The 26626-nt window shown below is 43.6% G+C and overlaps 1 protein-coding gene across 7 annotated transcripts in view; it reads right to left on the bottom strand.

Moving 5' to 3' along the window:
• Nucleotides 1-7817: 7817 nt before the first annotated feature.
• LOC139545473 (GTPase-activating protein and VPS9 domain-containing protein 1-like) overlaps nt 7818-26626 on the bottom strand; it is a 42360-nt gene continuing 23551 nt past the window's right edge. For 4 of the 7 annotated variants that reach the window (XM_071353264.1, XM_071353265.1, XM_071353268.1 and 1 more), the window contains 17 exons: nt 22331-22468; nt 20951-21085; nt 20188-20295; nt 19798-19878; nt 18919-19265; nt 18583-18670; nt 17548-17580; nt 16159-16227; nt 15925-16047; nt 15720-15837; nt 15410-15522; nt 14956-15115; nt 12953-13140; nt 12420-12633; nt 12120-12192; nt 11804-12001; nt 7818-11449 (listed from right to left, as the gene is read on the bottom strand). In XM_071353264.1, the coding sequence (XP_071209365.1) occupies nt 11309-11449; nt 11804-12001; nt 12120-12192; nt 12420-12633; nt 12953-13140; nt 14956-15115; nt 15410-15522; nt 15720-15837; nt 15925-16047; nt 16159-16227; nt 17548-17580; nt 18583-18670; nt 18919-19265; nt 19798-19878; nt 20188-20295; nt 20951-21085; nt 22331-22468 (2327 nt within the window). In that variant the 3' untranslated portion in view covers nt 7818-11308. The remainder of the gene's footprint in view (nt 11450-11803; nt 12002-12119; nt 12193-12419; nt 12634-12952; nt 13141-14955; nt 15116-15409; nt 15523-15719; nt 15838-15924; nt 16048-16158; nt 16228-17547; nt 17581-18582; nt 18671-18918; nt 19266-19797; nt 19879-20187; nt 20296-20950; nt 21086-22330; nt 22469-26626) is intronic. The other 3 variants (XM_071353267.1, XM_071353271.1, XM_071353270.1) reach the window with 2 other exon arrangements.

Raw genomic sequence — 26626 nt, 5'->3', positions numbered from 1 at the left:
GGCGTAGGTAAGTGCAATTTTATGAAGGTGCGCTGTGTTCTAACCACCACAAGCACAGATGTAATTGACACCAATGCCTAATTAACACTTTTTGGTACACAATAAAGGAACATGACAGACACATTTAATTTCCTATCTCTTATTTCAGAACTAAACCACTTCTATTCACTGGCAAGGATGAATTTGGCAGGGCTGTCTTTGACCATACAGCCTAGTTCAATGTTATATTATATCTGCATCTCTGTCTGTGAATCTAGGTTGATACAGTCTCCGAGGAACAAAAAACCACTCTGTACATTTGGAAATGTTCTCTTGAATAATTTTCCTGATCATGTTGATGAAATCAGCTTTTTTATATTATGCACCAATACCACAGGCTCCTCAATTTTTTTGTTGTCAATTATTTTGTACTGCATTTCAGTTTGTAGAATGGGTCTATTGACGTGAGACAGTGCTGAGTTTTCAGCTGCATCATATCAGCGGGAGATCTCCATCAAGTTGCCCATTCATTCCCAGTCTGTGTAGTTTGGGAATCATCATAGAGAAGAAAGCTGAGTTTCATTATTTACGCCTGTTATCACCTCAGGCACAGATACTCTGTATCCTCCTGAGTTTTAATCTGCTCGTCTCCCAGCATCCTCCAGGCTATTTCATTTAGGTTTTAATATGTGTATTTGACATTTTGTTCATTTAGCCTCTCCTTTAATTTAATTGACGTGCTGCTGCCTTGTGCTGTTGGTTTTCTCCTCGGTGAAAGGATTCCTTACAATTGCATGCCTACTTCTCATAGTTGGCCTATTGCTTATTCAACTTCTTCTCTTCACTGCATCCCCAGATGGAGTAGGTTGATTGGTATTACAGAGGAGGGGAGAAATAAACAGAAATAGGACTTTTGAAAATTTGAACTAAAATATTAATAGTGACCATTAAGACATACATAACACATAGACATACACACACAGTCCAACTTCCAATGTATTTAGACAGTTGGTGTACTACTTTGAGCCATAAATATATAAATGTAAACATATATGGATTTAGATGGGGAGTTTTGCAATGCCATCATCAACTGTTTGCCCACTTGAATGCATGCATGTATGAAAAGTAGTTAGGAATAGGGGAATTATAAAACAGTGGTGACCACAGACAGGTATGTATATGTAAATATGTATCGATTCTGTCTGTCTACCCAGTAATTTGAATGTAGAGCTTTGTGATGGTAATATGCATTACTTCGAAAATAGCTTCAGCTGTGGCGATTTGTTTGAGAGCGCAACTGTGCAACGCTAATGGTGAACTGCCCAAATTAATGGGTACGCACACCTTTCATTATTACGATTAGATTAGGTGGCGCCAATTGATGGATTCACTTGTGGCCAAATTTACCGCATTACCGCGGTTCCCATCAATTTGGTTTAAGACCAAATACAGGTCTTAATGTTATGGGACTTGCTAAGTAGCTTTTTGTCTTTGTCAGTCATTCATTAATTGTAATGATAAGTTTACTTCTATCCTTAGGGATTTTGATAGAATCTTTATTAAGTAGGGCGCCACATAGCCTAGCGGTTAAAAGCGTTGAGCCAGTAACCGAAAGATTTCTGGTTCGAATACCCGAGCCGACCGTGTGAAAAAGCTGTCGATGTTTAGGCCTACTTGGGCAATGCACTTAAACCCTGTTGCTCTGGATAAGAGCGTCTGCTTAATGACTAAGATGTATATAGACAACAAATAAAGAACATAGGCTTCTCTACAAAAGTAAAGTCTTATTGATGTAATAAATTAAAGATATAGAGACAATAATAATAAAGCGAATAGGCTTTATAAAATGTGTGTATAACTTACTTTCTAACGCTTTATTTGTCCATGCATTTAGATCTCATTTTTTTTTATAATCCTCGTTCGCTCTATCATGGATATTGTTTACAATTACATGCGTACCTCCATAGACTTTTAGGTTGGTAATGTTCCATAGGTCCCTGTTGTTCTTTGTCTAAACTCAGCTCAGGAGACCGTCGTCGGGAATGGTGCGTCTGCCATCTGCAGGAGAGCGACCGCACGCCACATTAAATGACCGTTCCATTGGCCACAGTCCACACATTCAGACGTCCTCACGGCTGCACCTCTTCTTTTCAGACTATTGATTTACCACATATCGTTAAAAAGGAAAGTGCACTAAACATGTCCAGTTAGAGGGAACCTTCATTTCCCTCAGTTCCCATGGTTTGGATAGGCCTATTTTCCATTAGAAAACGTCAATGAACACAGTGGAGGCCCACTGTACACTTGTAGCCTAAATTCCTCTCTGAAGCTAACCTTTCAAGTATTGATTGGTGAGACTTACAAAAATGTACCATGGTACTGCTATGGTACTTTAATTCATATCATAGTACTACTATGGTACTGGCATAGATGTGGATCATGGAAATATCATGGTTTTAAAATGTGTTATAGCCTACATTCTACCACAGTAACGCACCATTATGATAAATGGTACCAAAAATGATCATATGGTCCCATCTTTATTAATATGTTAGTTACCATAGTACAATTGCAGTATATTTCAAAAGAGGTTTCAAAAGAGGTTCAAAAGAGGTTGGTTGGCATTATATTGATTAATCTATATACCATTATAGGCTAGTTTCTGGTAAAGTCAGAGGCCGACTACTAGTGATTCTAGTTTGTCTAAAACATCAAAGAAAAAGGGAAATAGTTGCTGTGAAAAAGGAGTAATACCTTCTGTATTAATAGTATAGTTTTTTGCTCATGTTTGGGTTCCCTGTGTTGTCAACCTGAAATGTCGATCATGTGAGATTTTGTAACGTAATTTTGGGCATAATTTTCAGTATTTATAGTCAAGGGGTGTTACTCTTGTTTTGACCCGCAGAGGGAGCCGCTTGTTGCGCTAGCCTGCCTAGTCAGTGAGTCAGTTGAATGAGAGCCAACTGAAAACTGAAGAGTGAAGCACCAGATAAACGAAATATTTTAAACGTTATCATCACGATGAGTATAAAGCATATGATATGAAACCAAGTTAGACGGAGTGTAATGATATGATTGTTGTTATTTTTTGACGATGTTTGATAGCTTAATGAATTTCTAAAAAAAAAACTAGTTAGCTCCAGTCAAGCTAACCTGTCTATTCATGGCAGCAGGACCACCGAAAGTTCACACAGTGTAAACAAAGGGAAACATTGTAGCTTGCTGTTTTTAGGGATATGTTGAGAATTACATGATGGAAATGTATCTATAAGATATGATGATAATTTATAAATTTTTACAAATAGTTTTGTAAAAATTCTAAATTCTATTTAGAATTGTATAAGACTAGCCAAGTCAGTTGAATGAGAGAGAGACAACTGAAAACTGTAATGAAGAGAGAAGCACCAGATTAACTAACTTTTTTATATCTTCAAGGTGTCAGACTCAATTCTTCTCACCATACCCTATCCAGGTTTTTATTGTACTTTTACTTAAGCTTTATTTAACTAGGCAAGTCAGTTAAGAACACATGCTTATTTACAATGACGGCCTACCCTGGCCAAACCCTAACCCGGATAACGCTGGGCCAATTGTGTGCCGCCCTATGGTACTCCCAATCACAGCCGGTTGTAATACAGCCTGGAATCAAACCAGGGTCTGTAGTGACGCCTCTAGCACTGAGATGCAGTGCCTTGGACTGCTGCGCCACTCGGGAGCCAGGTCCCCAGGTTTAAGAGGATGCACTACTCTACTGGACCATGTGTGTTGTGGTTATTCACTATGACCTTAAGGGGTTTAAGAGGGTACTACACCGAGACTTTGCCATTGCAGAGCGGGTAGTCAATGTTGCATTATGTGAGTACCTACCATAAATTACTATGTTTTTGGTCACTTTACCCCAAAAATGGTGGGACACTTCACCCCAAAACTGGTGGGACACACACCATCATAATACATTGTAAACAACTGCCATGCTTTCATGTTTCACTACATGCTGTTAGTACAAAACCATGGTATTCATTTTAATTGTACTACCATGGTTCATTTTTGTACCATGGTAGCTAGTATACTGAACAAAAATATAAATGCAACATGCAACAATGTCAAAGATTTGACTGAGTTACAGTTCATGTAAGGAAATCAGTCAATTGAAATAAATAAATTAGGCCCTAATCTGTGGATTTCACATGACTGAGAATACAGACATGCATCCATTGGTCACCGATACCTTAAAGAAAAAAGTAGGGGTGTGGATCAGAAAACCATTCAGTATCTGGTGTGACCACCATTTGCCTCATGCAGCGTGACACATCTCCTTCGCATAGAGTTGATCAGGCTGTTGATTGTGGCCTGTGGAATGTTGTCCCACTCTTCTTCAATGGCTGTGCGAAGTTGCTGGATATTGTTGGGAACTGGAACACGCTGTCGTACACGTCGATCCAGAGCATCCCAAACATGCTCAATGGATGACATGTCTGGTGATTATGCAGGCCATGAAAGAACTGGGACATTTTCAGCTTCCAGGAATTGTGTACAGATCCTTGTGACATGGGGCTGTGCATAATCATGCTGAAACATGAGGTGATGACGGCGGATGAATGGCACGACAATGGGCCTCAGGATCTCGTCACGGTATCTCTATGCATTCAAATAGCCATTGATAAAATGCAATTGTGTTCGTTGTCCGTAGCTTATGTCTGCCCCTACCATAACCCCACCGTCACCATGGGGCACTCTGTTCACAATGTTCACATCAGCAAACCGCTCGCCCAGACGACGCCATACACGTGGTCTGCGGTTTTGAGACCGGTTGGACGTTCTGCCAAATTCTCTAAAATTACGTTGGAGGCAGTTTATGGTAGAGAAAATAATATTCAATTATCTGGCAACAGCTCTGGTTGACAATCCTGCAGTCAGCATGCCAATTGCACACTCCCTCAAAACTTGAGACATCTGTGGCATTTTGTTGTGTTACAAAACTACACATTTTAAAGTGGCCTTTTATTGTCCCCTGCACAAGATGTACCTGTGTAATGATCATGCTATTTAATCAGCTTCTTGATATGCCACACCTGTCAGCTGGATGGATTATCTTGGCAAAGGAGAAATGCTCACTAATAGGGATGTAAACAAATTTGTGCACAAAATTTGAGAGAAATAAGCTTTTTGTGTGTATGGAACATTTCTGGGATCTTTTATTTTAGCTCACGAAACATGGAACCAACACTTAACATGTGGTGTTCATCACTACCATGGCACGAAAATACCATGGTATTTGTGACCAAAATAACATTATAGTACCATGGTATTTTTTCATTGTACTATCATGGTACATTTTTGTAATGGGCAGTATTAATATCTACCAAATCGTGAAATAAATTAGCAAAGATTTAACAAACTCTCAATAATTGAGTTTGTTCTAAGTTTACTGAGGTCAGACTTACATTACATTTGCAAACACTATTAAATTCCCTCCTAATTCAAGGAACTCAAAGCACTGAGGCTGGACTACAGTATGTCCCCTGTAAAAAAAAATATAATTGAAGAATATAGATGACCACAGTACTCTATTTTGTCTACAGACCTGTAACACAGATATAATTGAACCTCTCAATGTAGGCTACTAGTGGAGGAGCAAGGAGAGATATGACTCTCCATGGTTCCCCCAGAGTCAATGGAAGTGTTTGGTGCAGACCAGTGTGTGTGAAGTCATGCACAAGCCCCGCTGGACTGATCATCTGTTATTCCAGAGCCATCTGGGCCAGGCCCAAGGCTGTTTATATCCTCATGCAACAATCTGACAAAATATGAAACAAGAGTTGCATCAGAGAAGCCCAGTCCACATTTTCTACACTTCATCCCCCAACAAATAAAAACAGCAAGCATCTTTTGTATCTAATTTAAACATCAGCATAGAACAAAATGTATGCTGTTGCCCATACAGCAGAGGAAATTAGAGCGGTCTAATATGACCACATTGGGATCATGTACAAGCAGAGAAGGGGGAAACAAAGACCTCGTCCTCCATGTATCTGAAATCAACAGAGTAACAAATAAACAAAAGAGCCAATCTGCAAACGAGGCCAGTTTAGCCATTGGCTTATTAATCCATCTAATAAACTTCACAACATTTTGTATTTAAATGAACAATCGGGAGATATCAGGAGATGCAAGGCAGCCCACGAGTAGTTTTTTTGATAGATAACTATTACAGAAGGCTATTGATGAAATGAGGGGAGCTTTTAGATGGGGGAAATCTTCAATTACAAATCAGCTGTACACTTGTTAGCAGTAATTCAATGTTTGGTGAGAGGTTGCTATTTGTGGCGCTGCCGAGATATGATCTTGCTCGAATGCCCTCTCCAACAGTTACAGTATGTTCCATGTAAAAAATGTGGTCAACATGAACCACCTATTGTGCAGCCTAAATCTCAGAATTTCTCAGAACCTAAATCTGAATTAGAAAAAGGAGGACCGAGCACGCCCCCATTCTCATCGACAGGGCTGTAGTGGAGCAGGTTCAGAGCTTCAAGTTCCTTGGTGTCCACATCAACAACAAACTAGAATGGTCCAAACACACCAAGACAGTCGTGAAGAGGGCACGACACAGCCTATTCCCCCTCAGGAAACTAAAAAGATTTGGCATGGGTCCTGAGATCCTCAAAAGGTTCTGCAGCTGCAACATCGAGAGCATCCTGACTGGTTGCATCACTGCCTGGTACGGCAACTGCTCGGCCTCTGACCGCAAGGCACTACAAAGGATAGTGCGTACGGCCCAGTACATCACTGGGGCTAAGCTGCCTGCCATCCAGGACCTCTAGACCAGGCGGTGTCAGAGGAAGGCCCTAAAAATTGTCAAAAACCCCAGCCACCCCAGTCATAGACTGTTCTCTCTACTACTGCATAGCAAGTGGTACCGGAGTGCCAAGTCTGGGACAAAAAGGCTTCTCAACAGATTTTACCCCCAAGCCATAAGACTCCTGAACAGGTAATCAAATGGCTAACTGGACTATTTGCATTGTGACCCCCACAACCCCTCTTTTTTACACTGCTGCTACTCTCTGTTTATCATACATGCATAGTCACTATAACTATACACTCATGTACATACTACCTCAATTGTGCCGACCAACCACTGCTCCCGCACATTGGCTAACCAGGCTATCTGCATTGTGTCCCACCCACCACCCGCCAACCCCCCTTTTACGCTACTGCTACTCTCTGTTCATCATATATGCAGTCACTTTAACCATATCTACATGTACATATTACCTCAATCAGCCTAACTAACCGGTGTCTGTATGTAGCCTCGCTACTTTTATAGCCTCCCTACTGTATTTAGCCTGTCTTTTTACTGTTGCTTTTATTTCTTTACCTACCCATTGTTCACCTAATACCTTTTTTTGCACTATTGGTTAGAGCCTGTAAGTAAGCATTTCACTGTAAAGTCTACACCTGTTGTATTCGGTGCACGTGACAAAAACTTTGATTTGAATTCCAGAGCTCTCTCCCATAGCATGATATTTATGTATTTTATTTAACCTTTAAGTAACTAGGCAAGTCAGCTAAGAACAGATTCTTATTTACAGTGATGGCCTACACCGGCCAAACCCGGACGACGCTGGGCCAATTGTGCGCCGCCCTATGGGACTCCCAATCACGGCCGGTTGTGATACAGCCTGGATTCGAACCAGGGTGTCTCTAGCACAGATGCAGTGCCTTAGACCACCGCCACTCGGGAGCGAAATGGAACAAGACTACAGCATACACCTTCCCTCCGTCCACAAGAGAGACCTCACATACTAATACCTGCATGCACAGAAATAACAGGATACAGGTACAGAAAAATGCATTTTATTGTTTTAAAGAATTATATGATACATGAATCACCTTAAAGACAGAACGCCTTCCCCTTCGCATATGTCATAATTGTGCAAGCTTACAAATGTAAAATGGATTATTTTCTGCTTGTTCTGCCTACTCTGTACAGAGCTTTGAAGACCAGATTTCCATAGTCAAGTCTTTTAGTCCACCATTCTGGCAACTGTCCACTTGTTTGCATACAATCAATGCTAAACTCAGGCTATAGTAAAGAATTATTCTCAAAGTTAGGATGTGTATTTGTACTTTAACTTCACAATGCGAGGTATTCTGTCACTGTATGAACAGTATGAATCAGGTCAGACAAGAAGGCTGGTTGTAGTTTTCTAGCTATTGAAAAGTATCTTTGTTCACTGATATGTAGAAGGCAACATTAATACACAAGCCAGGTCCAGATTGTGATCACATTGGTCTGTACTGTACATACTTTTAAAGTGACATCACATAAACACTTCTGGATACAGTCTATCTACATTTTGTGTCCGATCAGTACATGGGTGTGTTTTCAAACAGGTTAAACAGCAGTATCATCTATTTTGCACAGGTGTATTTAAAAACCATTAGATGCTGTACACACATTACTCAAAAAACAGGAACATAAGTCAGGAAATATGGAGACAACACTAATATCACAACTTTAGAGATTGCTTATAAATGTGTGTCCTTATGACTGATGTTATTGGATAAAGTGTAACAGTCAGACCTAGCTAAACTACCCATAGAAATCTCCGTTACAGTATCATTTGTAATGTCAGAGGCTTTAGTTAAAACGAGTGTGACTCATTACTAAAGAGCAGAGTAGAAAACATGTGAAGTTCTGCATGTCAAATGTACGGAGCAAGCTTCGCTAACCTTGTACAAAAAATCCAGAGTAATTAAGCTCTGAACATTGAAAAAGAAATTACATCAGTGACACAGACAAAAGAAAACCCAGCCTCATTCTTCACAACCCTTTCAGAACTGGTCTGAGTTCGAAATTAACTCTAGAAATATTTTAGGTTTTTCACCAACAAGGATTTACTGCTCATCGAGTAGTACTGTAGCTACAGTAAGGAGATCGTCCTGACATTGTGAAAGAGGAGGAAGAGGGTGGACCTCTCAAAAACACACTCTTAACAAACCAACATATCACACATTCACTGTACAAACCTCTCACGCAACACAGCCCACATTATCCCACAATGCCTTTTCAATGGTCAGTAACATATCAGATAGTGTTCTGATTATTTGCTCTTTTTGTTGTGCTGTCTATTAATGGGATACTGTTTGAAAGCAGTGATTTAAAAGAGAAAATAAGACATACACTTGGCACAATGCTAAGTTGCACAAAGAGAGGGGGCAGTGCTCCTGCTTTTTGTAGCTGCAACATAAACAGATGATTTTATGTGTTTTGGTGCCTTTGGCTGTAAGTGATTAGAAACATGCCTGTAAATGAAAGAACATGAAACTGGAATATCCCTGCACTCTAAAATGAAAGAAGAAATCAAATAATACAAGAGTGCATACACATTTAAGAGTCCTTTTCTTGATCGTGTGAGGAGGTAGAGAGCTAATCCAATCACTAGTCTTTCTGCTCTATGCTGAAACATACATGCATTATAACAGCTTCAACTACAGAAATAGTCAACTTGTTCATTTGGAAATGCTTTACTTCCTTGTTATACCATGTAATTGCAAGAGAGCATTCATCAGTGTCAATAGAGGAAGCTGATGCTAAACAGTGAATACCTGTTCCATTACTCTTCATATCCAACCAATATTAAAGAGTATTGTGCACAAACAGAAACGTCAGGCTCATTGGTTCTAACTTTGAGGTAGGATATTAAATATTGAAGGGGAAAACGGCAATGGGAAAGGAGATGAGTGCAAAGGGAATGAACCGAAACAACCAGTGGTGTTCCACTCCCAGCACTAAGGTTGGAAAGAGGTTTCTCAGTGAGACCGGCTGTGGGGTTCAATGGTGATAATGAAGGGGTGGGCAATAATTTAGGCTTGAAGGCTTTTCAAAATTCAGTGGAGAGGCGCAAAGATTTTTTTTCCCGGACCGATTTGTTCGTCAAAAGTAATTCGCTGGCAGTTATTTGAAAACGTATAGGTCATTATAACATTAGAATTTTTACATACTTAATCTTGTTTTAGACGTTCAAGAGTGGCCTGGATTATTTTTTAACCCAATAATAATTTACCCAAAATAACCTTTTTTTTGTTAGTTTTTTTACTCAAACCTCCCGCGGCCTGGATAGGGCTCGCAGGCCGGGCCGTATGTTGCCTACACCTGTAATAATGGTATGGGGAAGTAATGCCTATCCTATCCTTTATGGAAAACCAAAAGCAGAACCCTCATTCTCAAGAAAACATATTTTTTTTAATTTTTTTTTTTAAACAGACTTACACAAAGTGGCCCTCCTCAAGGCACATTTCAGTATTTCTAAAAATACCAGCACTACTGATATTGTGCAGGAGCTGATCAGTGGTGACCCTGTCTATAAGCTGTAGCAAACAGCCAACATCTTATCCTGGGGGCTTCTCAGTCTGAGGACAATGCTGTGCTTGCCCTCCTAACACTATTAAAATATCTCAACCCTTACAGCTGCCTTAAATCTCCTAAATAGGCATGATGTATGATTTCATTTATAGAAATAAAATACAATTCCATTAAATAGAATGAAAGAAATAAATACATTTTATATATAAATATGTGGGCCCTTCTGTCCAAATTGCCACGGAAAGTATTTAGGGAAGGATGAACCGAATAATGAATACATCTGGTTTACATTTTATGAAAAAAGCTGTCCTATTATTGATGTGCTAATGTAAAAAATATATATATATATATTAGCATGGTTATTTTGGGTTGATCTTATAAATTTACTTGAGTCACCAATACTCAGTCAGTATCTATTGAGTTATGCGATTCCCCAGGATATGATGCATCTTGAAGAGCATTAGGATGAAGAGTATTTCAGGGGAAAGATTGCACAATTTAACAACCTTTCTCTCTTGCTCACCTTCAGGTAGTCCCCCTTCCACAACATATATCTGAGATCATCTCTAGGAAACATGGTCCCTTTTCATCTGACTAGACGCTTTCATCAGTCAATTTAACGTCAGAATCATAACTTTAGATAAAACATTCAAGACATAGACCCCCACACCTCAACATGACTAGAGACAAGAGATTAAATGAAAAATGCTAATTAGTTTAAGTTCAAAGTTAACATTTGCCATTTTTTCCAAGGCCTTTTTCTCCATGATAAAACCTGGATTTTGTCCACATAATAATCATATATACTTTTTAAATCTCTCAAAGTCTCTGACTATGTACAGCTATACAAACAGAGAGCAGACAGACAGGGTGTGGGTCTGGGTCCAGGGGGAGCAGAGGGAGAGGGAGCAGTTGGTTGGGAAGTCTCCCAGTCTCCTTCCCCATACAGGTGGCGGTTCTGCTTCACTTGCGATCATCGATGGTCTTAATGAATTCCACTGCCGCGGTGAACTGCATCCACCAATAGCACTCCTCCCCACTCAGCCGGCTGGCGTAGAAATTATTGATGTACTGAATAGTGGACAGCAGGCAGGGCGGGTTTGCCTGGGGGGTAGGGGGGCTCACATTAACCACAGAGAGCCATACGCCAGGCCATGTATAATACATGCCATTTGTAAATATGTCTATACAGGTTATCATACAGCAAGATCTTCATGCTACTACACATTTACTATACAGCTGTCAATGTGAGAAAGGATTGTCAGAATGTGTGCTGAGGATTCAGTTTCTCCCTCTGTGCATTAAGGAGACTGGGTTCATACTTCTAGCAAGGCCTTATGCTCACAGTAACAGCAGTTTGAACATTTTATGAGGTATAATTAGTGTTATCTAAAGTGAATTTGATGTTGACGTAACCATCTCAGATGAACTTGATATCAATGTGCGATGGATGCTCACCTTTATCAGGACAAAGACAAGCACAGGGACGAAGTCGTCAGCTCCAGGGACAGAGTCCTCGTTGGCCAGACTCAGGAGGTTCATGATGGTGGAACACATGCGCAGTATACACTGCACTTTGTCCCGAGGAGTCTTGTAGGCACTGATGGTCCGGATCTCCGACTGGGCAGACGGCCAGGGAGCCTCCCTCGCATACACCTGGAGCCAGACAGAAAAAAGCATTCAGCATGTCAACTCTGTAGAGCTCCAAACAGCAACACAAAATGAAAAACAGACTGATGGACAATTGAGGGGATACAAATCTGTGGGGAGTTACCTCTGGGATTTGAAGAGCTTTGTGATTTGCCGTCACCACTTTTGAGAGACGCGCTATGTGTTCCTGAAGAAGCCTAGAGGGGGGAACATAGTGTATTGATTGTTCACTTAATCTAAGCTTGAAACCTATTACTATAGATATACAGTGTAATCTTCATTCAAATCTGTAAAGGATAATGACGGTAAACTAGCATCCGAGGAGGACAGGAAGCTGGGTAATTTCTAAGCGTGAGTGGCAGCAGCCACACGAATGCTGAGGCCATGTGACCGAGGTGAGGTGGCTGCAGCCACAGTTCCTCACTGGTCTCTCAGGATGTCCCCGTCCTGGTTGGGGTAGAAGGCCAGCTTGAAGATGCGGTTCATGACGCTGCGCTCTATGGCCATCTGGGCATCCTGCAGCTGGTCCTCGCTGGCGTACTGCCAGATGGCATCATGGGCCATGGCCCCGTACAGGTAGCGCAGGAAGTCCTCCACTGCCGCCGTCTTGTCATCTGACGCTGTGCACCCCTGGAAGGCTGGGGGGAATCAGAGATAGACACACTGAGCACTGGAACAGAGACTGAACACTGAGACACACAGTGAGTACTGTTCACCCCTGGAAGGTTGGGGGAAGAACCTGAGGTACAGACACACTGAGCAATTAGAGTATTTTAGAGGTTCCAGATTGTAAATGACACACTGCAATGTGATGCAGGTAGTTAGGTTGAATTTCAGTGTCTGTATTTTGAATTCCATACTATGGCCCTTCAGAGGTCAATCAACTAGCAGAGACACCATCAGTCGATTCATGGTTCCAAAGTCCCAGTGAGTACATCAGTAATAAGGAGCAGAGACCTTTGATGAAGTCCAGGGACTTCGCCTCCATGTGTTCCAGTAGGAGGCGAACACAGACTGTGGTGAAGTAGCGGTTAGCCACCTCTTTGTCCCTCAGCACCCGCTGCAGCAGCCGCTCCAGGTGGGCCTGGGACGTCTGCAGGCCTTGCCGACACCGCGTCAGATACGCTATGTAGGGCGCCCGCTTCCTAACGGGGGGGACATGCGGGCATTACGGATTATGCCCTACTGAAATAGTACTACTGAAATCAGACATCACTCACAATATTCATTGATAGGCTATCTAAATGTTTATTTTAGCCTTCCAAATAGAGCTACAGTTGAAGTCGGAAGTTTAAATATATTTGGCTAAGGTGTACATAAACCCAGTTTTACACAATTCCTGACATTTAATCCTAGTAAAAATACCCTGTCTTAGGTCAGTTAGGATCACCACTTTATTTTAAGAATGTGAAATGTCAGAATAATAGTAGAGAGAATAATTTATTTCAGCATCACACTCCAAGTGGGTCAGAAGTTTACATACACTCAATTAGTATTTGGTAGCATTGCCTTTAAATTGTTTAACTTGGGTAAACGTTTTTTGGTAGCCTTCCACAAGCTTCCCACAATAAGTTGGGTGAATTTTGTCCCATTCCTCCTGACAGAGCAGGTTTGTAGGCCTCCTTGCTCGCACATGCTTTTTCAGTTCTGCCCAAACATTTTCTATGGGATTGAGGTCAGGTCTTTGTTATGGCCACTCCAATGCCTTGAATTTGTTGTCCTTAAGCCATTTTGTAAGTATGCTTGGGGTCATTGTCCATTTGGAAGACCCATTTGCGACCAAGCTTTAACTTCCTGACTGTCTTGAAATGTTGCTTCAATATATCCACAACTTTCTTTCTTCATGATGCCATCTATTTTGTGAAGTGCACCAGTCCCTCCTGCAGCAAAGCATCCCCACAACATGATGCTGCCACCCCCGTGCTTCACAGTTGGGATGGTGTTCTTCGGCTTGCAAGTCTCCCCATTTTTCCTCCAAACATAACGATGGTCATTATGGCCAAATAGTTATATTTTTGTTTCATCAGACCAGAGGACATCTCCAAAAAGTACAATCTTTGTCCCCATGTGCAGTTGCAAACCGTAGTTTAGCTGTTTTATGGCGTTTTTGGAGCTGTGGCTTCTTCCTTGCTGAGCGGCCTTTCAGGTTATGTCGATATAGGACTCGTTTTACTGTGGTTATAGACACTTTGTGCATGTTTCCTCCAGCATCTTCACAAGGTCCTTTGCTGTTGTTCTGGGATTGATTTGCACTTTTTGCACCAAAGTAAGTTAATCTCTAAGAGACAGAACACGTCTCCTTCCTGAGCCGTATGACGGCTGCGTGGTCCCATGGTGTTTATACTTGGTACTATTGTTTGTACAGAAGAACGTGGTACCTTCAGGCGTTTGGAAATTGCTCCAAAGGATGAACCAGACTTGTGGAGGTCTACAATTTTTTTCTGAGGTCTTGGCTGATTTCCTTTGATTTTCCCATGACGTCAAGCAAAGAGGCACTGAGTTTGAAGGTAGGCCTTGAAATACATCCACAGGTACACCTCCAATTGACTCAAAAGATGTCTATTAGCCTATCAGAAGCTTCTAAACATAATTTTTCCAAACTGTTTAAAGGCACAGTCAACTTAGTCTATGTAAACTTCTGACCCGCTGGAATTGTGATACAGTGAATTATAAGTGAAATAATCTGTCTGTAAACAATTGTTGGAAAAATTACTTGTGTCATGCACAAAGTAGATGTCCTAACTGACTTGCCAAAACTATAGTTTGTTAACAAGAAATTTGGGAAGTGGTTGAAAAACAAGTTTTAAGACTCCAACCTAAGTGTATATAAACTTTCGACTTCAACTGTACATATTTCAAACAAAACAAATCAACTGTACCACTGAACTATGTCCTTGCAGTAACAGCAGTGAATGTGCAGTGCTGCTCCTTTTGCAGCGTCTCTCTTCCTCCACAGTTACCTGTAATCCTCGGCGATGGCTGCCAGCAGCTTCCTGCAGGTACGTGCGTCGAAGCGGCTGACGCAGCGAGTGGTCTCCTGGATCTGGGCCATCTGGTTCTTATCCTGCAGGTTGATGGCCTCCGCCAGCTGGACCTTCAGGAAGCACACGATCTCATTGTCTGGGAAGGAGACGGGAGACAGACAGCGGTGGGTGAGATGCTCAGACACACTGGCCCCTCGCTGGGAAGAGGACTACTGCTGTAATCAGATCAGCCTGCAATGCTCCCCCCTGACATGTGGATGTGACTGATGACTACCGAGAGAGTGTCTTATGGATTTCAAATGTAACCATTTCAAAGGATGTCACTTTCTATTGTGTAGTCGTGTCCTGCTGGTAAACGTGCAGCGGGTAGGCTTACTTACAGGAATGAATGTGGCCAGATATAACATCGCCAGCAATAATAGAATGGTACCTTCAGAGTCCGTGTGGTCAGGCAGCCCATTGCGTGTGGTGGCAGGAGCCATGAGGGGGAAAGCCACAGAGTCTGCTGAACACAAGGCCAGTCTCAACTTCTTCTTTGCATCACTGCAACATATGAGCAGAAAAAAGGAAAATGGAGATTTGGTTTGGTTCTTATCACTTTTGTCTTTTGTCAATTTTCATGCCTCTGAAGCACTTTTTGTTAATAAAGCATTGCATGAAAGCTGAGGTATTAACACATTTTGTATTATTACTGTCATCATAGCTGTGTGACTTCTGTGAGCTGGTAAGGGTTTACTGACCTGAATGAGAACTTGCTGGAGTCGTGTTGCTGGGCTGTCTGGCTGGCTGAGTCTGGCAGGTCGTCTGTGGACATGTTCTGCAGAGCTTCGTCGTGTAAACCCTCCTCTCCACACAGCTCTGTACACAACACATTCACACACTCAAATTAATTCACTGAATGTGTGTGTGTGTGTGTGTGTGTGTGAGAGAGAGAAAGACACTGACCTCCTGTGGTGTCATAGGCTGCAGCGGTGGCTCCTTCACTAGGGCTGGTCCTCTTGATGTTCCTGTATTTGTCCAGGATGTCTTCTGCTGCCTGGGACTGGGAGTTCCTGGACAGAGTGTCGTCTGACAAACACACAGGACACATTTGGGTTAAACCTACCATGGGAAACATACCCACTCCCCCTCCCCCCCCGATTCAGCAATATCTGAGTGCAATGACAAATCAGGACAGACCTTGTGGGACGCGTTCATGGCCCACATCGTCTTTCTCCTGCCTGTCCCTTTTCCGGAAGGCTATCGGAGCTGTGGAGAGAACATAATGAGTGGGCTAGGAGAAGTGATGCTCTGCTCTCGCTCTCTCTGGACCACAGTCTCATCATGACAGCAGAACAAGAAGTGTTGTTGCACACATTTACGGTGGTTTTTAACCATTGACTAACATTGTAGATGAGAGATGCACACAGTAGCATAGCAGCATATAAACTGAACAAAATTAAGATGTATCCCTATTCTGAATGCACGACAATAGCACAGGAATGCTGGAGAGGTAAATAAAAGCAAAATGGCTGAAATAATACGACTGCCAGACCATAATGGACAAAACATGTCAGATACACCCCGACTGTAGAAAACATCAGGAACATTTCCAATGACAGGCTGACCAGGTGAATCCAGGTGAAAGCTATGATCCCTTATTGATCTCACTTGTTAAAGCCACTTCAAATCAGTGTAGATGAAGGGGAGGAGACAGGTTAAATAAGGATTTTTAAGTTGAGACAATTCAGACATGGATCATGTATGTGTACCATTCAGAGGGTGAATGGGCAAGACAAAATATTGAAGTGCCTTTGAACGGGGTATGGTAGCATGTGCCAGGAATTGTGTCAAGAATTGCAACGCTGCTGGGTTTTTCACGCTCAACAGTTCTGTGCGTACCAAGAATGATCCACCACCCAAAGGACATCCAGGCAACTTGACAACTGTGGGAAGCATTGGATTCGACATGGGCTAGCATCCCTGTGGAACGCTTTTGTAGTCCATACCCTGACGAATTGAGGCTGTTCAAGACAGAGTGCAAAGCAGGGTGCAACTCAATATTAGGAAAGTGTTCCTAATGTTTTGTGTACACATATTAAAAGATAAATATATACAGTGAGTGTATGTATATATATATATATATATATATATATGTATACATAATATATATATACATAATATATATATATATAGAGATAGAGATATATATGCAAATAAGCAGGTGAGGCTATTAACACACGAGTGTCAACAGGACAAACAGGGGGTCTAGATCCAGATGACAGAATAATCTTACAGGTCGGTATTTACAGCCAGAGAACGTGGAGAGGTATAGCAATGTATAAATGCGTTGCCATTCTGTGCGCCCTAATGATGCATTGCAAACATTACAGTACAGAAAAATGGGGGCATCCAAAAGAAATGCATGAATGAGGAGCCGGGACATTCTCAGGCAGCACCATGTCACATCACAGCTCTCTCTATCACAAAGGGCCACGTCTACAAGCGTCATGGCTTACAGCACTCAGCCACTAGCACTGCCGTCAGTGCAGCTAGCTCGATGATGACAGCTAGTGTTGGAAGTGTTACCTGGGACTTCACTCTCAGCCGTCCAATACAGCACTGTGTGAGGAACACAACAGACAGGGTTGGCCTTTCACACACTCAAGTCTACCTGGCTGACACTGAGGGGCTAGGCTACACATCACCATGATATTTCACAGCACAGCAGCAGTAGCAGCAGGACCAGGCCAACAGAAAGGCCTTTTTGTGGACTCTGGTTTTCTACAGTTTGACAGAGGGGTTGATATTGAATGGATGGACAAGGACATTTTTTTCCTCAAAGACTAAAATATGAATAGGCTATTCCATGTACACTAAACGGTGCTCTGCTGTTCTTTCTGTCAAACTCAAACTTACCGGGTTTACACTTCACTGTGCAGAGCAGGCTTTATTAATACAATGTTTAATGTTTACTAAAGGAACATCATTATCTAAAAGAGTAATAAGCAGTCATCTCTTGTAGGCACAGCTCATTATTTCCCTGACACTTCTATGAGAGATGGTTTTGGAGTTTAACCGCAACAAGAGATGTGTAATCACTCAGCGGTGATGACAGAGAGGTCTATGTAATGACCATTAGGCTGGGGATGACAGGACCGCTGGGAGGGGTACCACCGCACACTCTACACCCGCTCAAGCCCCTCAAATGACTGATTTGTTTTTAGAAACTAAAAAAGAAAATCTAGTGCAAGTGAGATGTAAGAAAACACTTGTCCATTTGTCTGGTGTAACATTCAACAACAAGAAACGGTATTTTTCAAAGCAGAACATCGACGGTGGAGTGGAGCGATCGTGCATCATTCTTCTCACATTACAAATTGTTAAAGTACAGGTCTTAAATTATTTTATTTTTTTACATTTTCTGCAATAGATGTGATTAAGAGAACATCGTGAAAGAGTGAAAATAATGAACGAAACATAGTAACAATTTCATGCAATTTTCAAAGAAATTGTCAAAATGCTTAACCCACTAAAAGCATTTGTTGCAACATAGAAAAGAGGGCGTGCCAAACTGACACAGAGATGGATGGGGAAAGAGCAGGTTTAGAAGTTATTTCTTACCTTTGGGAATGGCTGACTGAAAACGTTTCTTCCACCATGGTCTGTTGCGATCAGACTTTTCCTCATCACTGTCCTTTCTCTCCTCAACCTTTGGAAAATAAATATTCAAGTATGTTTTTGAATGCATACTGACGCTGTACAGTAGCACAGGAAAGAAAGGCTTAATGTACTGACAAAGTGACATTCTACTTCCTTATCTCACTTCACCTTTTATAAATGTAATCTTTAGTGAAATGACTAAGACTGTTGTTACAGAATGCAGTTGGTATAAAACTGGGCTTGGAGAGCAGAGCAGCATGCAGGACTGATGTGACAGTGATGAACAGCAGCTCTCACCTCTCCTTTTAGGGAATCCTTGCTGGGGGACGAGGACGGCCCCATGGAGAAGTGCCCGGCAGGGTCCCGCTCCTCGGCTGCCGCTCTGCGGTTGAGGCCCGGGTCGCTGGTAGGCCGGCGGCCTTGGCAAACAATGTCAGAGCTGCGGCTGCGTACCAGCCTGTCTGGGTAGGAGTGGCGTTGCTTGGTGTGCTCCAGCTCAGCTTGGGCCAGGCAGTGGGGCGTGAACAGGGAGTAGCGGGGCTCCTGGCCCAGGGCACAGGCCTCTGGGATGGGAGGGTCAGGGGGAGGATGAAGGGGCCTGGCGTAGTGGACTTTGGGCCTCACGATGGTACCAGTAGAGAAACCTGTGGGGGGAAAAAAGGCTTAGTTTGGTTATACAGCTTAGCACATAGGGGTGTATCTGAACAACAACTACCTCCTCATTCCTCAGAAACACTTTCACAATTATCGAGTGTGTCCAGAAACAAAGGAACCACAGCAAAACAATGAGGAAGTGGAGGAAAGTGAGGCTGGTTGGTGGGAGACAAGCCCTAGGTGTGGGTAGGCCACCTGTTCCAAGGGTAGATTCTCTCTCCTGAAAAGCTTCCAATGGCAGCCTGGTGCCATGAGCACAGTGGCACAAGGGACTGTGCCAAAGTGCCTGGGGTGAGGTCTGTCATCCCCTCACCTTGCCACACAGCTCACCTCACTCAAATTAGTTAATTGAAATGATATTCCCACTCAGTAGACATTTTTATTGCACTAATGTTTTGTCCAGTAATTGGGGCAAGACTCTTTTGGTTCATTTTCTCAGAGATCAAGCTGTTCTGAGCCGATGCCACTAGAAACAACTTAATGATGCTAATTTCCTGGTCTGATTGGGGGAGCAGAAATTACCTTCCCCGGAGGATAGGGGATCGAACATGGCCAGTAAGGAGTCTGCCTGCGAGGCCGGAGAAGCCAAACTGTGGTGTGCTCCTGAAACAAGAATGTTATTCATACGTTAAACAGAGAGCCACTTTCTGATGGAATTGTTCATGCCATTAAAAAAAACACATGGGCTATTCTTTGTATTGGCCATCATGTACCTATGCTTTGTATGAGCCATCTGGTCTAAACATTCATTTGAAAACAAAGCAGAACGTTTCCAACAGGGTCAGCAGCATTCTAGTGTAGTGGAAAGGTTATGGCAGCTCATCTGACAGAGATTGATAGGTCTAGCTGCTGACAGTGTAGTGATGCCACGGCCAGGCCACACGGGAGGTGACACTCTCCCCTCTCTCCTACCGTGGGACGACTCCTCCCCATCTGGACTGGTCACAGAGTCCTTCCCCCCAAAGTCCGAGCTGCACTCCGACCGCAGGTCCTCCGTCTTGCCTCTATCTTCTGATGTCGCTGCAGGAAAAAACAGAAAAAAAAGATCTGTTAAAATCTGTGCCATCCAGGAGTTGGTAACATTTTGTGGAAGACTTGGTTTGGATTTGGCTGACTAGCTCCTATTCTGAGTGACGGGGAATGTGTGACAGTTAGCAGTCAGAGCATACAAAGCGTATTGAGAGGATATGCTGAACGGTCCCTCTCAGCCAGGGACCCACTGGGACCTCTAAATATGGTAGCGGGAGCTCCCAGGGTGGGAAGGGAGATGCAGTAGTAAGATTGGATAGGCTCTGTCTGATTTATCATCGGCACGGCCCTTGTGGGACAGGTTCCTACAGGAGCTCAGCCGTGGGCACAGGCCTAGTCATCTTAATCTGAGATGCTATGTCAAGCATGTCAACGCACCCTGTTCACCTGAGCTACCAGTACAGAGTGCCAGTGTTAACCTCCATGTCCTAGCCAAACTCTCACACCGACCTGGTTGTACTGGCTTATCTAGCACTATCTGACTGTTCTCCAGCCAACACAGACAAAACCCAATATGGCTCTGAAATACATTCATTATAATTCTTTGACTGGTTAGACTTGTTATATTTCAATCTGTACGTTTGTATAGAAACTGATGTGTTGGGTATACTGTAAAGCTTCTATGAGTGAAAGAGGTGCAGGGTACCTGAGATGACGCTGAGCCCTGGGGTGCTGGGCCGGGAGCTGACCTCTCTGACCTCTGTGTCATCGGAGGTGCTGCCCAGCCCTGAGCAGCTCTCCAACTCCTGTAGACGCTCTTCCTGCTTCAGGTCTGGGGCTTCTGGAGGGGGAGGAGCAACACACACAGAGAGAGCACAGTCACATCCAGTTATAGTCAACAATGTAAGTTGTTCATAGGCACATAGTGTATGTAAGAATGCAAGTGTAGGCATATACCTTACTGTATGTTTAGTCTCCCCTTTCTGGCAGGATAAAGTAATAGCTAAGAAAACTAATATGCACGAAAGCAAACAAACCATCTACAATTGACAAAGGGAAAAGCGTAAACTCGAGTCCAGGCCGTTTTGTGGCTGCCCAATGGAGCTGTTCAGCTTAACCCAGAGGCCCCAAAGTAACCGCAGTACTCATTTGCATGCTCGTTAGTAATAATGTGCTAGTGAAGTGCTCTTCAGAGTGTAGTTTTCTGCTGCCTAGCCATGAAATAAACTCTGAACTCCAGGAGCGCATCAGATAGCCCTATTACAGAGCAGAACAGGGGCAGCAAACGGAAACAAAAAGCAATCAAGACACTCATGCATGTCAATTTAACACTGCACATATTGCAATGGTGCACTTCAATTAACAGAGAGAGTCCGGGCTTTCCCAAGAAACACTTGTACTGATGTTACTAAAGTAATCTATTGATATTCATGAAACGCTGACTTGCAAAGGGGTTTATCCACGTAATCTAACATATGGTTTTAGGACATTTTATTAACCAAAGAATAGACATATTTTAAGATTGATTTGACTCCTACTGTTCATAATAACGTTTGGTTTGTAATTGCTGCAATGGGACCATATTCACACTGTGCTGGAACTGCTCAGCACAACATGTCCATACATAACCCCCCCACTGTCAGAGGATTGTGTTGCAATGCCTACAGATTTGTGAGAGGATGTTGCCAGCAAAAAGGTTGACACCATGTCAATAGACTGCAAACAGCTGCTGTCCTTGAACATTTCCTCATGGCTGTTCCTCCACTACAGGTGCAAACACACCTGGAGGTTCCTTTGGGGAAACCCAGAGCTGTATTTTACTGGCAAAGGCAGATCTACCCTGATAGACAGGGTAGTGTACACAAACATGACAGATTGCACCCACTTCCTTGATATGGAACTGGGGGGGGGGGGGGGGGGCCGCACCTGGCGTGTCCACCCACACACACCTGCCGATGCAGTGCACGGAGGAAGACAAGAAAAATACTTCTACGTAGAAAGTCATGAAAAATGTTTGTAGAGTTACGAAACAGACAAGAGGAGACTCCATTCAGCTCCTAGAACCCCTTCTCAACATTGAACCCACCTGAGTCGCTGGGCAGGACCTCCACACTCCAGGCCTCGCTGGTGGTCTCTGAGATGGTGGATCCATAAGGGTCTAGCAGCACTGAGCTGGAGCCTGGTAGGCACAGCAGGCTGCCCAGCATGTTCTCTACAGTCGCCCCTTAGCACAGACAGACAGAAAGAGAGAGCCTGAGGTCACAGGCATTTCACACTGGGCCCACAGGCACACACTACTGTGCCAAAGTGCAAAGGTTAATGGTAATATCTCACCCCAACCCTGCCTCCTGAGCCATGACTTTGAGATGTTGATTAAGCTGGGCATTACTCACAACTAAATTACCCCACACCCACAAAGTCCTCCACACGACGTCCCTCCATTTCCATTTGGGATGCGGCAGGTTAACAAGGCGGAAGAATGCGGAGGAGGGAAAAGATCTAGCAGGTGTGAGTGGGAGTATGGTGGCCGGGGAGCGGATCAGGAGTCGACCCGTGGTACCCGCACCCACAGGTACGCCATGTTTCCACTTCACAGCACACACACCATGGGCGCACGTGCGTGCCAGCGCCCAGGCAACAGTCTGCGGGGCTGGGCGGGGGCAGGGCCCTTTCTAGCGGCAGGAGAGTTCTACCCTGCTGTCCATGTTTACAGTCTTCAAGGTAGGGGCGCAGAGCACTTGTCTTTCAGGTGGATGATTAAATGAGTGGCACAACAAGAAGTGAAACAATTAGAATTTCTGCCTCATTATCATGGTAATCTTATCAGTGGGATAATGAGGTATTAATGGATATTTAATGTGCATCTCATAACCCAATCCCTTGGAGAAAACACATAAGGAAATCGCTGTAAATTCACTTAATGATGGAAAAGTCCCCCAACGCCATATTCCAAGCAATGAAAAATGGTGGATGCAAATGAGAAGGAACCAAGGTCAATAAGACTGCAGGGACTGAGTGAATGTCAGAGCGAGAGAGAAACCAGTGAGGGAAGAAAGGAGAGAGGAGGAAGAAAGGAGAGAGGAGGAAGAAAGGTTTGCGTGGAATAAAATGAACATTCTGATAATTATGTCTTAGAGAACATTGAAGGTTGTCCTTATTTAACAATTGAAAAAAATAGATGGAATGCTCCAGAATATCGCCCCGTAGCGCTCACATCTGTAGCCGTGAAATGCTTTGAAAGGCTGGTCATGGCTCACATCAACACCATCATCCCAGACACCATGGACCCACTCCAATTCGCATACCGCCCCAACAGATCCACAGAACGACACAATCTCTTGCACTCCACACTGCCCTTTCCCACCTGGACAAAAGGAACTACATGACAATGCTGTTCAGTGACTACAGCTCAACGATCAACACCATAGTGACCTCCAAGCTCATCACATAAGCTAAGGATCCTGAGACTGAACCCCTCCTGCAACTGGATCCTGGACTTCCTGCCACGCCAACCCTCAACACGGTGGCCGCTCAAGTTCCCTCCTGTACACCCACGACTGCCTCGACCGCCACGTCTCCAACACCATCATCAAGTTTGCTAACGACACAACAGTGGTAGGACTCATCACAGACGACGAGGCAGCCTATAGGGAGGAGGTCAGAGACCTGGCAGTGTGGTGCTAGGACAACAAGCTCTCCCTCAACTTCAGAAAGACAATGAGCTGATTGTGGACTACAGGAAACGGAGGTGCGAGCACACCCCCATCCACATTGATAGGGCTGTAGTGGAGCTTCAAGTTCCTCAGTGTCCACATCACAAAGGAATTAACATGGTCCACACACACAGTTGTAAAGAGGGCAAGTCAGTGCCTCTTCCCACTCAGGAGGCTGAAAATATTTGGCTATGACCCTCAGATCCTCAAAAAGCTCCACCACTGAGAGCATCTTGACTGGCTGCATCACCGCTTGGTACGGCAACTGTAAGGCACCCGACCGCAAGGCGCTACAGAGGGGGGTGAGTACGGCCCAGTACGTCACTGGGGCAGAACTCCCTGCCACCCAGGACCTCTATACCAGGCAGTGTCAGAGGAAGGCCCAAACATTTTTCAAAGACACCAGCCACCCAAGCCATACTGTTCTCTCTGCTACCGCATGGCAAGCGGTACCAGTGCACCAAATCTGGACCTAACAGGACCCTGAACAGTTTCTAATCCCAAGCCATAAGACTGCTAAATAGCTAATCAAATAGCTACCTGGACGACCTGCATTGACACTTTTTTTGCACAGACTCTATACACACACACAACCTAGACTGACACCCCAACCCACACACTAGATACACCCACACACACACAAATAACATGCATACTGACGCCAAACACACTCACCACATACGCTGCTGCTACTGTCTATCATTTATCCTGTTGTATAGTCACTTTACCCCTACCTATAAGTACATAGCTACCTCTACCTCATACCCTTGCACATGGACTCGGTACTCCCTGTGCATAGCCACGTTGTTATTTTCTACTCCTCCCTGTGCATAGCCACGTTGTTATTTTCTACTCCTCCCTGTGCATAGCCACGTTGTTATTTTCTACTCCTCCCTGTGCATAGCCACGTTGTTATTTTCTACTCCTCCCTGTGCATAGCCACGTTGTTATTTTCTACTCCTCCCTGTGCATAGCCACGTTGTTATTTTCTACTCCTCCCTGTGCATAGCCACGTTGTTATTATCTACTACTCCCTGTGCATAGCCACGTTGTTATTATCTACTCCTCCCTGTGCATAGCCACGTTGTTATTATCTACTCCTCCCTGTGCATAGCCACGTTGTTATTATCTACTCCTCCCTGTGCATAGCCACGTTGTTATTTTCTACTCCTCCCTGTGCATAGCCACGTTGTTATTTTCTACTCCTCCCTGTGCATAGCCACGTTGTTATTTTCTACTCCTCCCTGTGCATAGCCACGTTGTTATTTTCTACTCCTCCCTGTGCATAGCCACGTTGTTATTTTCTACTCCTCCCTGTGCATAGCCACGTTGTTATTTTCTACTCCTCCCTGTGCATAGCCACGTTGTTATTTTCTACTCCTCCCTGTGCATAGCCACGTTGTTATTTTCTACTCCTCCCTGTGCATAGCCACGTTGTTATTTTCTACTCCTCCCTGTGCATAGCCACGTTGTTATTTTCTACTCCTCCCTGTGCATAGCCACGTTGTTATTTTCTACTCCTCCCTGTGCATAGCCACGTTGTTATTTTCTACTCCTCCCTGTGCATAGCCACGTTGTTATTTTCTACTCCTCCCTGTGCATAGCCACGTTGTTATTTTCTACTCCTCCCTGTGCATAGCCACGTTGTTATTTTCTACTCCTCCCTGTGCATAGCCACGTTGTTATTTTCTACTCCTCCCTGTGCATAGCCACGTTGTTATTTTCTACTCCTCCCTGTGCATAGCCACGTTGTTATTTTCTACTCCTCCCTGTGCATAGCCACGTTGTTATTTTCTACTCCTCCCTGTGCATAGCCACGTTGTTATTTTCTACTCCTCCCTGTGCATAGCCACGTTGTTATTTTCTACTCCTCCCTGTGCATAGCCACGTTGTTATTTTCTACTCCTCCCTGTGCATAGCCACGTTGTTATTTTCTACTCCCTGTGCATAGCCACGTTGTTATTTCCTACTACTCCCTGTGCATAGCCACGTTGTTATTTCCTACTACTCCCTGTGCATAGCCACGTTGTTATTTTCCTACTACTCCCTGTGCATAGCCACGTTGTTATTTTCTACTACTCCCTGTGCATAGCCACGTTGTTATTTTCTACTACTCCCTGTGCATAGCCACGTTGTTATTTTCTACTACTCCCTGTGCATAGCCACGTTGTTATTTTCTACTACTCCCTGTGCATAGCCACGTTGTTATTTTCTACTACTCCCTGTGCATAGTCACGTTATTTTCTACTACTCCCTGTGCATAGCCACGTTGTTATTTTCTACTACTCCCTGTGCATAGCCACGTTGTTATTTTCTACTACTCCCTGTGCATAGCCACGTTGTTATTTTCTACTACTCCCTGTGCATAGCCACGTTGTTATTTTCTACTACTCCCTGTGCATAGCCACGTTGTTATTTTCTACTCCCTGTGCATAGCCACGTTGTTATTTTCTACTCCCTGTGCATAGCCACGTTGTTATTTTCTACTCCCTGTGCATAGCCACGTTGTTATTTTCTACTCCCTGTGCATAGCCACGTTGTTATTTTCTACTCCCTGTGCATAGCCACGTTGTTATTTTCTACTCCCTGTGCATAGCCACGTTGTTATTTTCTACTCCCTGTGCATAGCCATGTTATTTTCTACGTCCTGTATATAGCCATGTTATTTT

The sequence above is a fragment of the Salvelinus alpinus genome, chromosome 19 (assembly GCF_045679555.1).
Source record: "Salvelinus alpinus chromosome 19, SLU_Salpinus.1, whole genome shotgun sequence".
Taxonomy (NCBI): Eukaryota; Metazoa; Chordata; class Actinopteri; order Salmoniformes; family Salmonidae; genus Salvelinus; species Salvelinus alpinus.
Note: the sequence above shows the minus strand (reverse complement) of the source record. Positions and strands in the feature narration are given on the sequence as shown.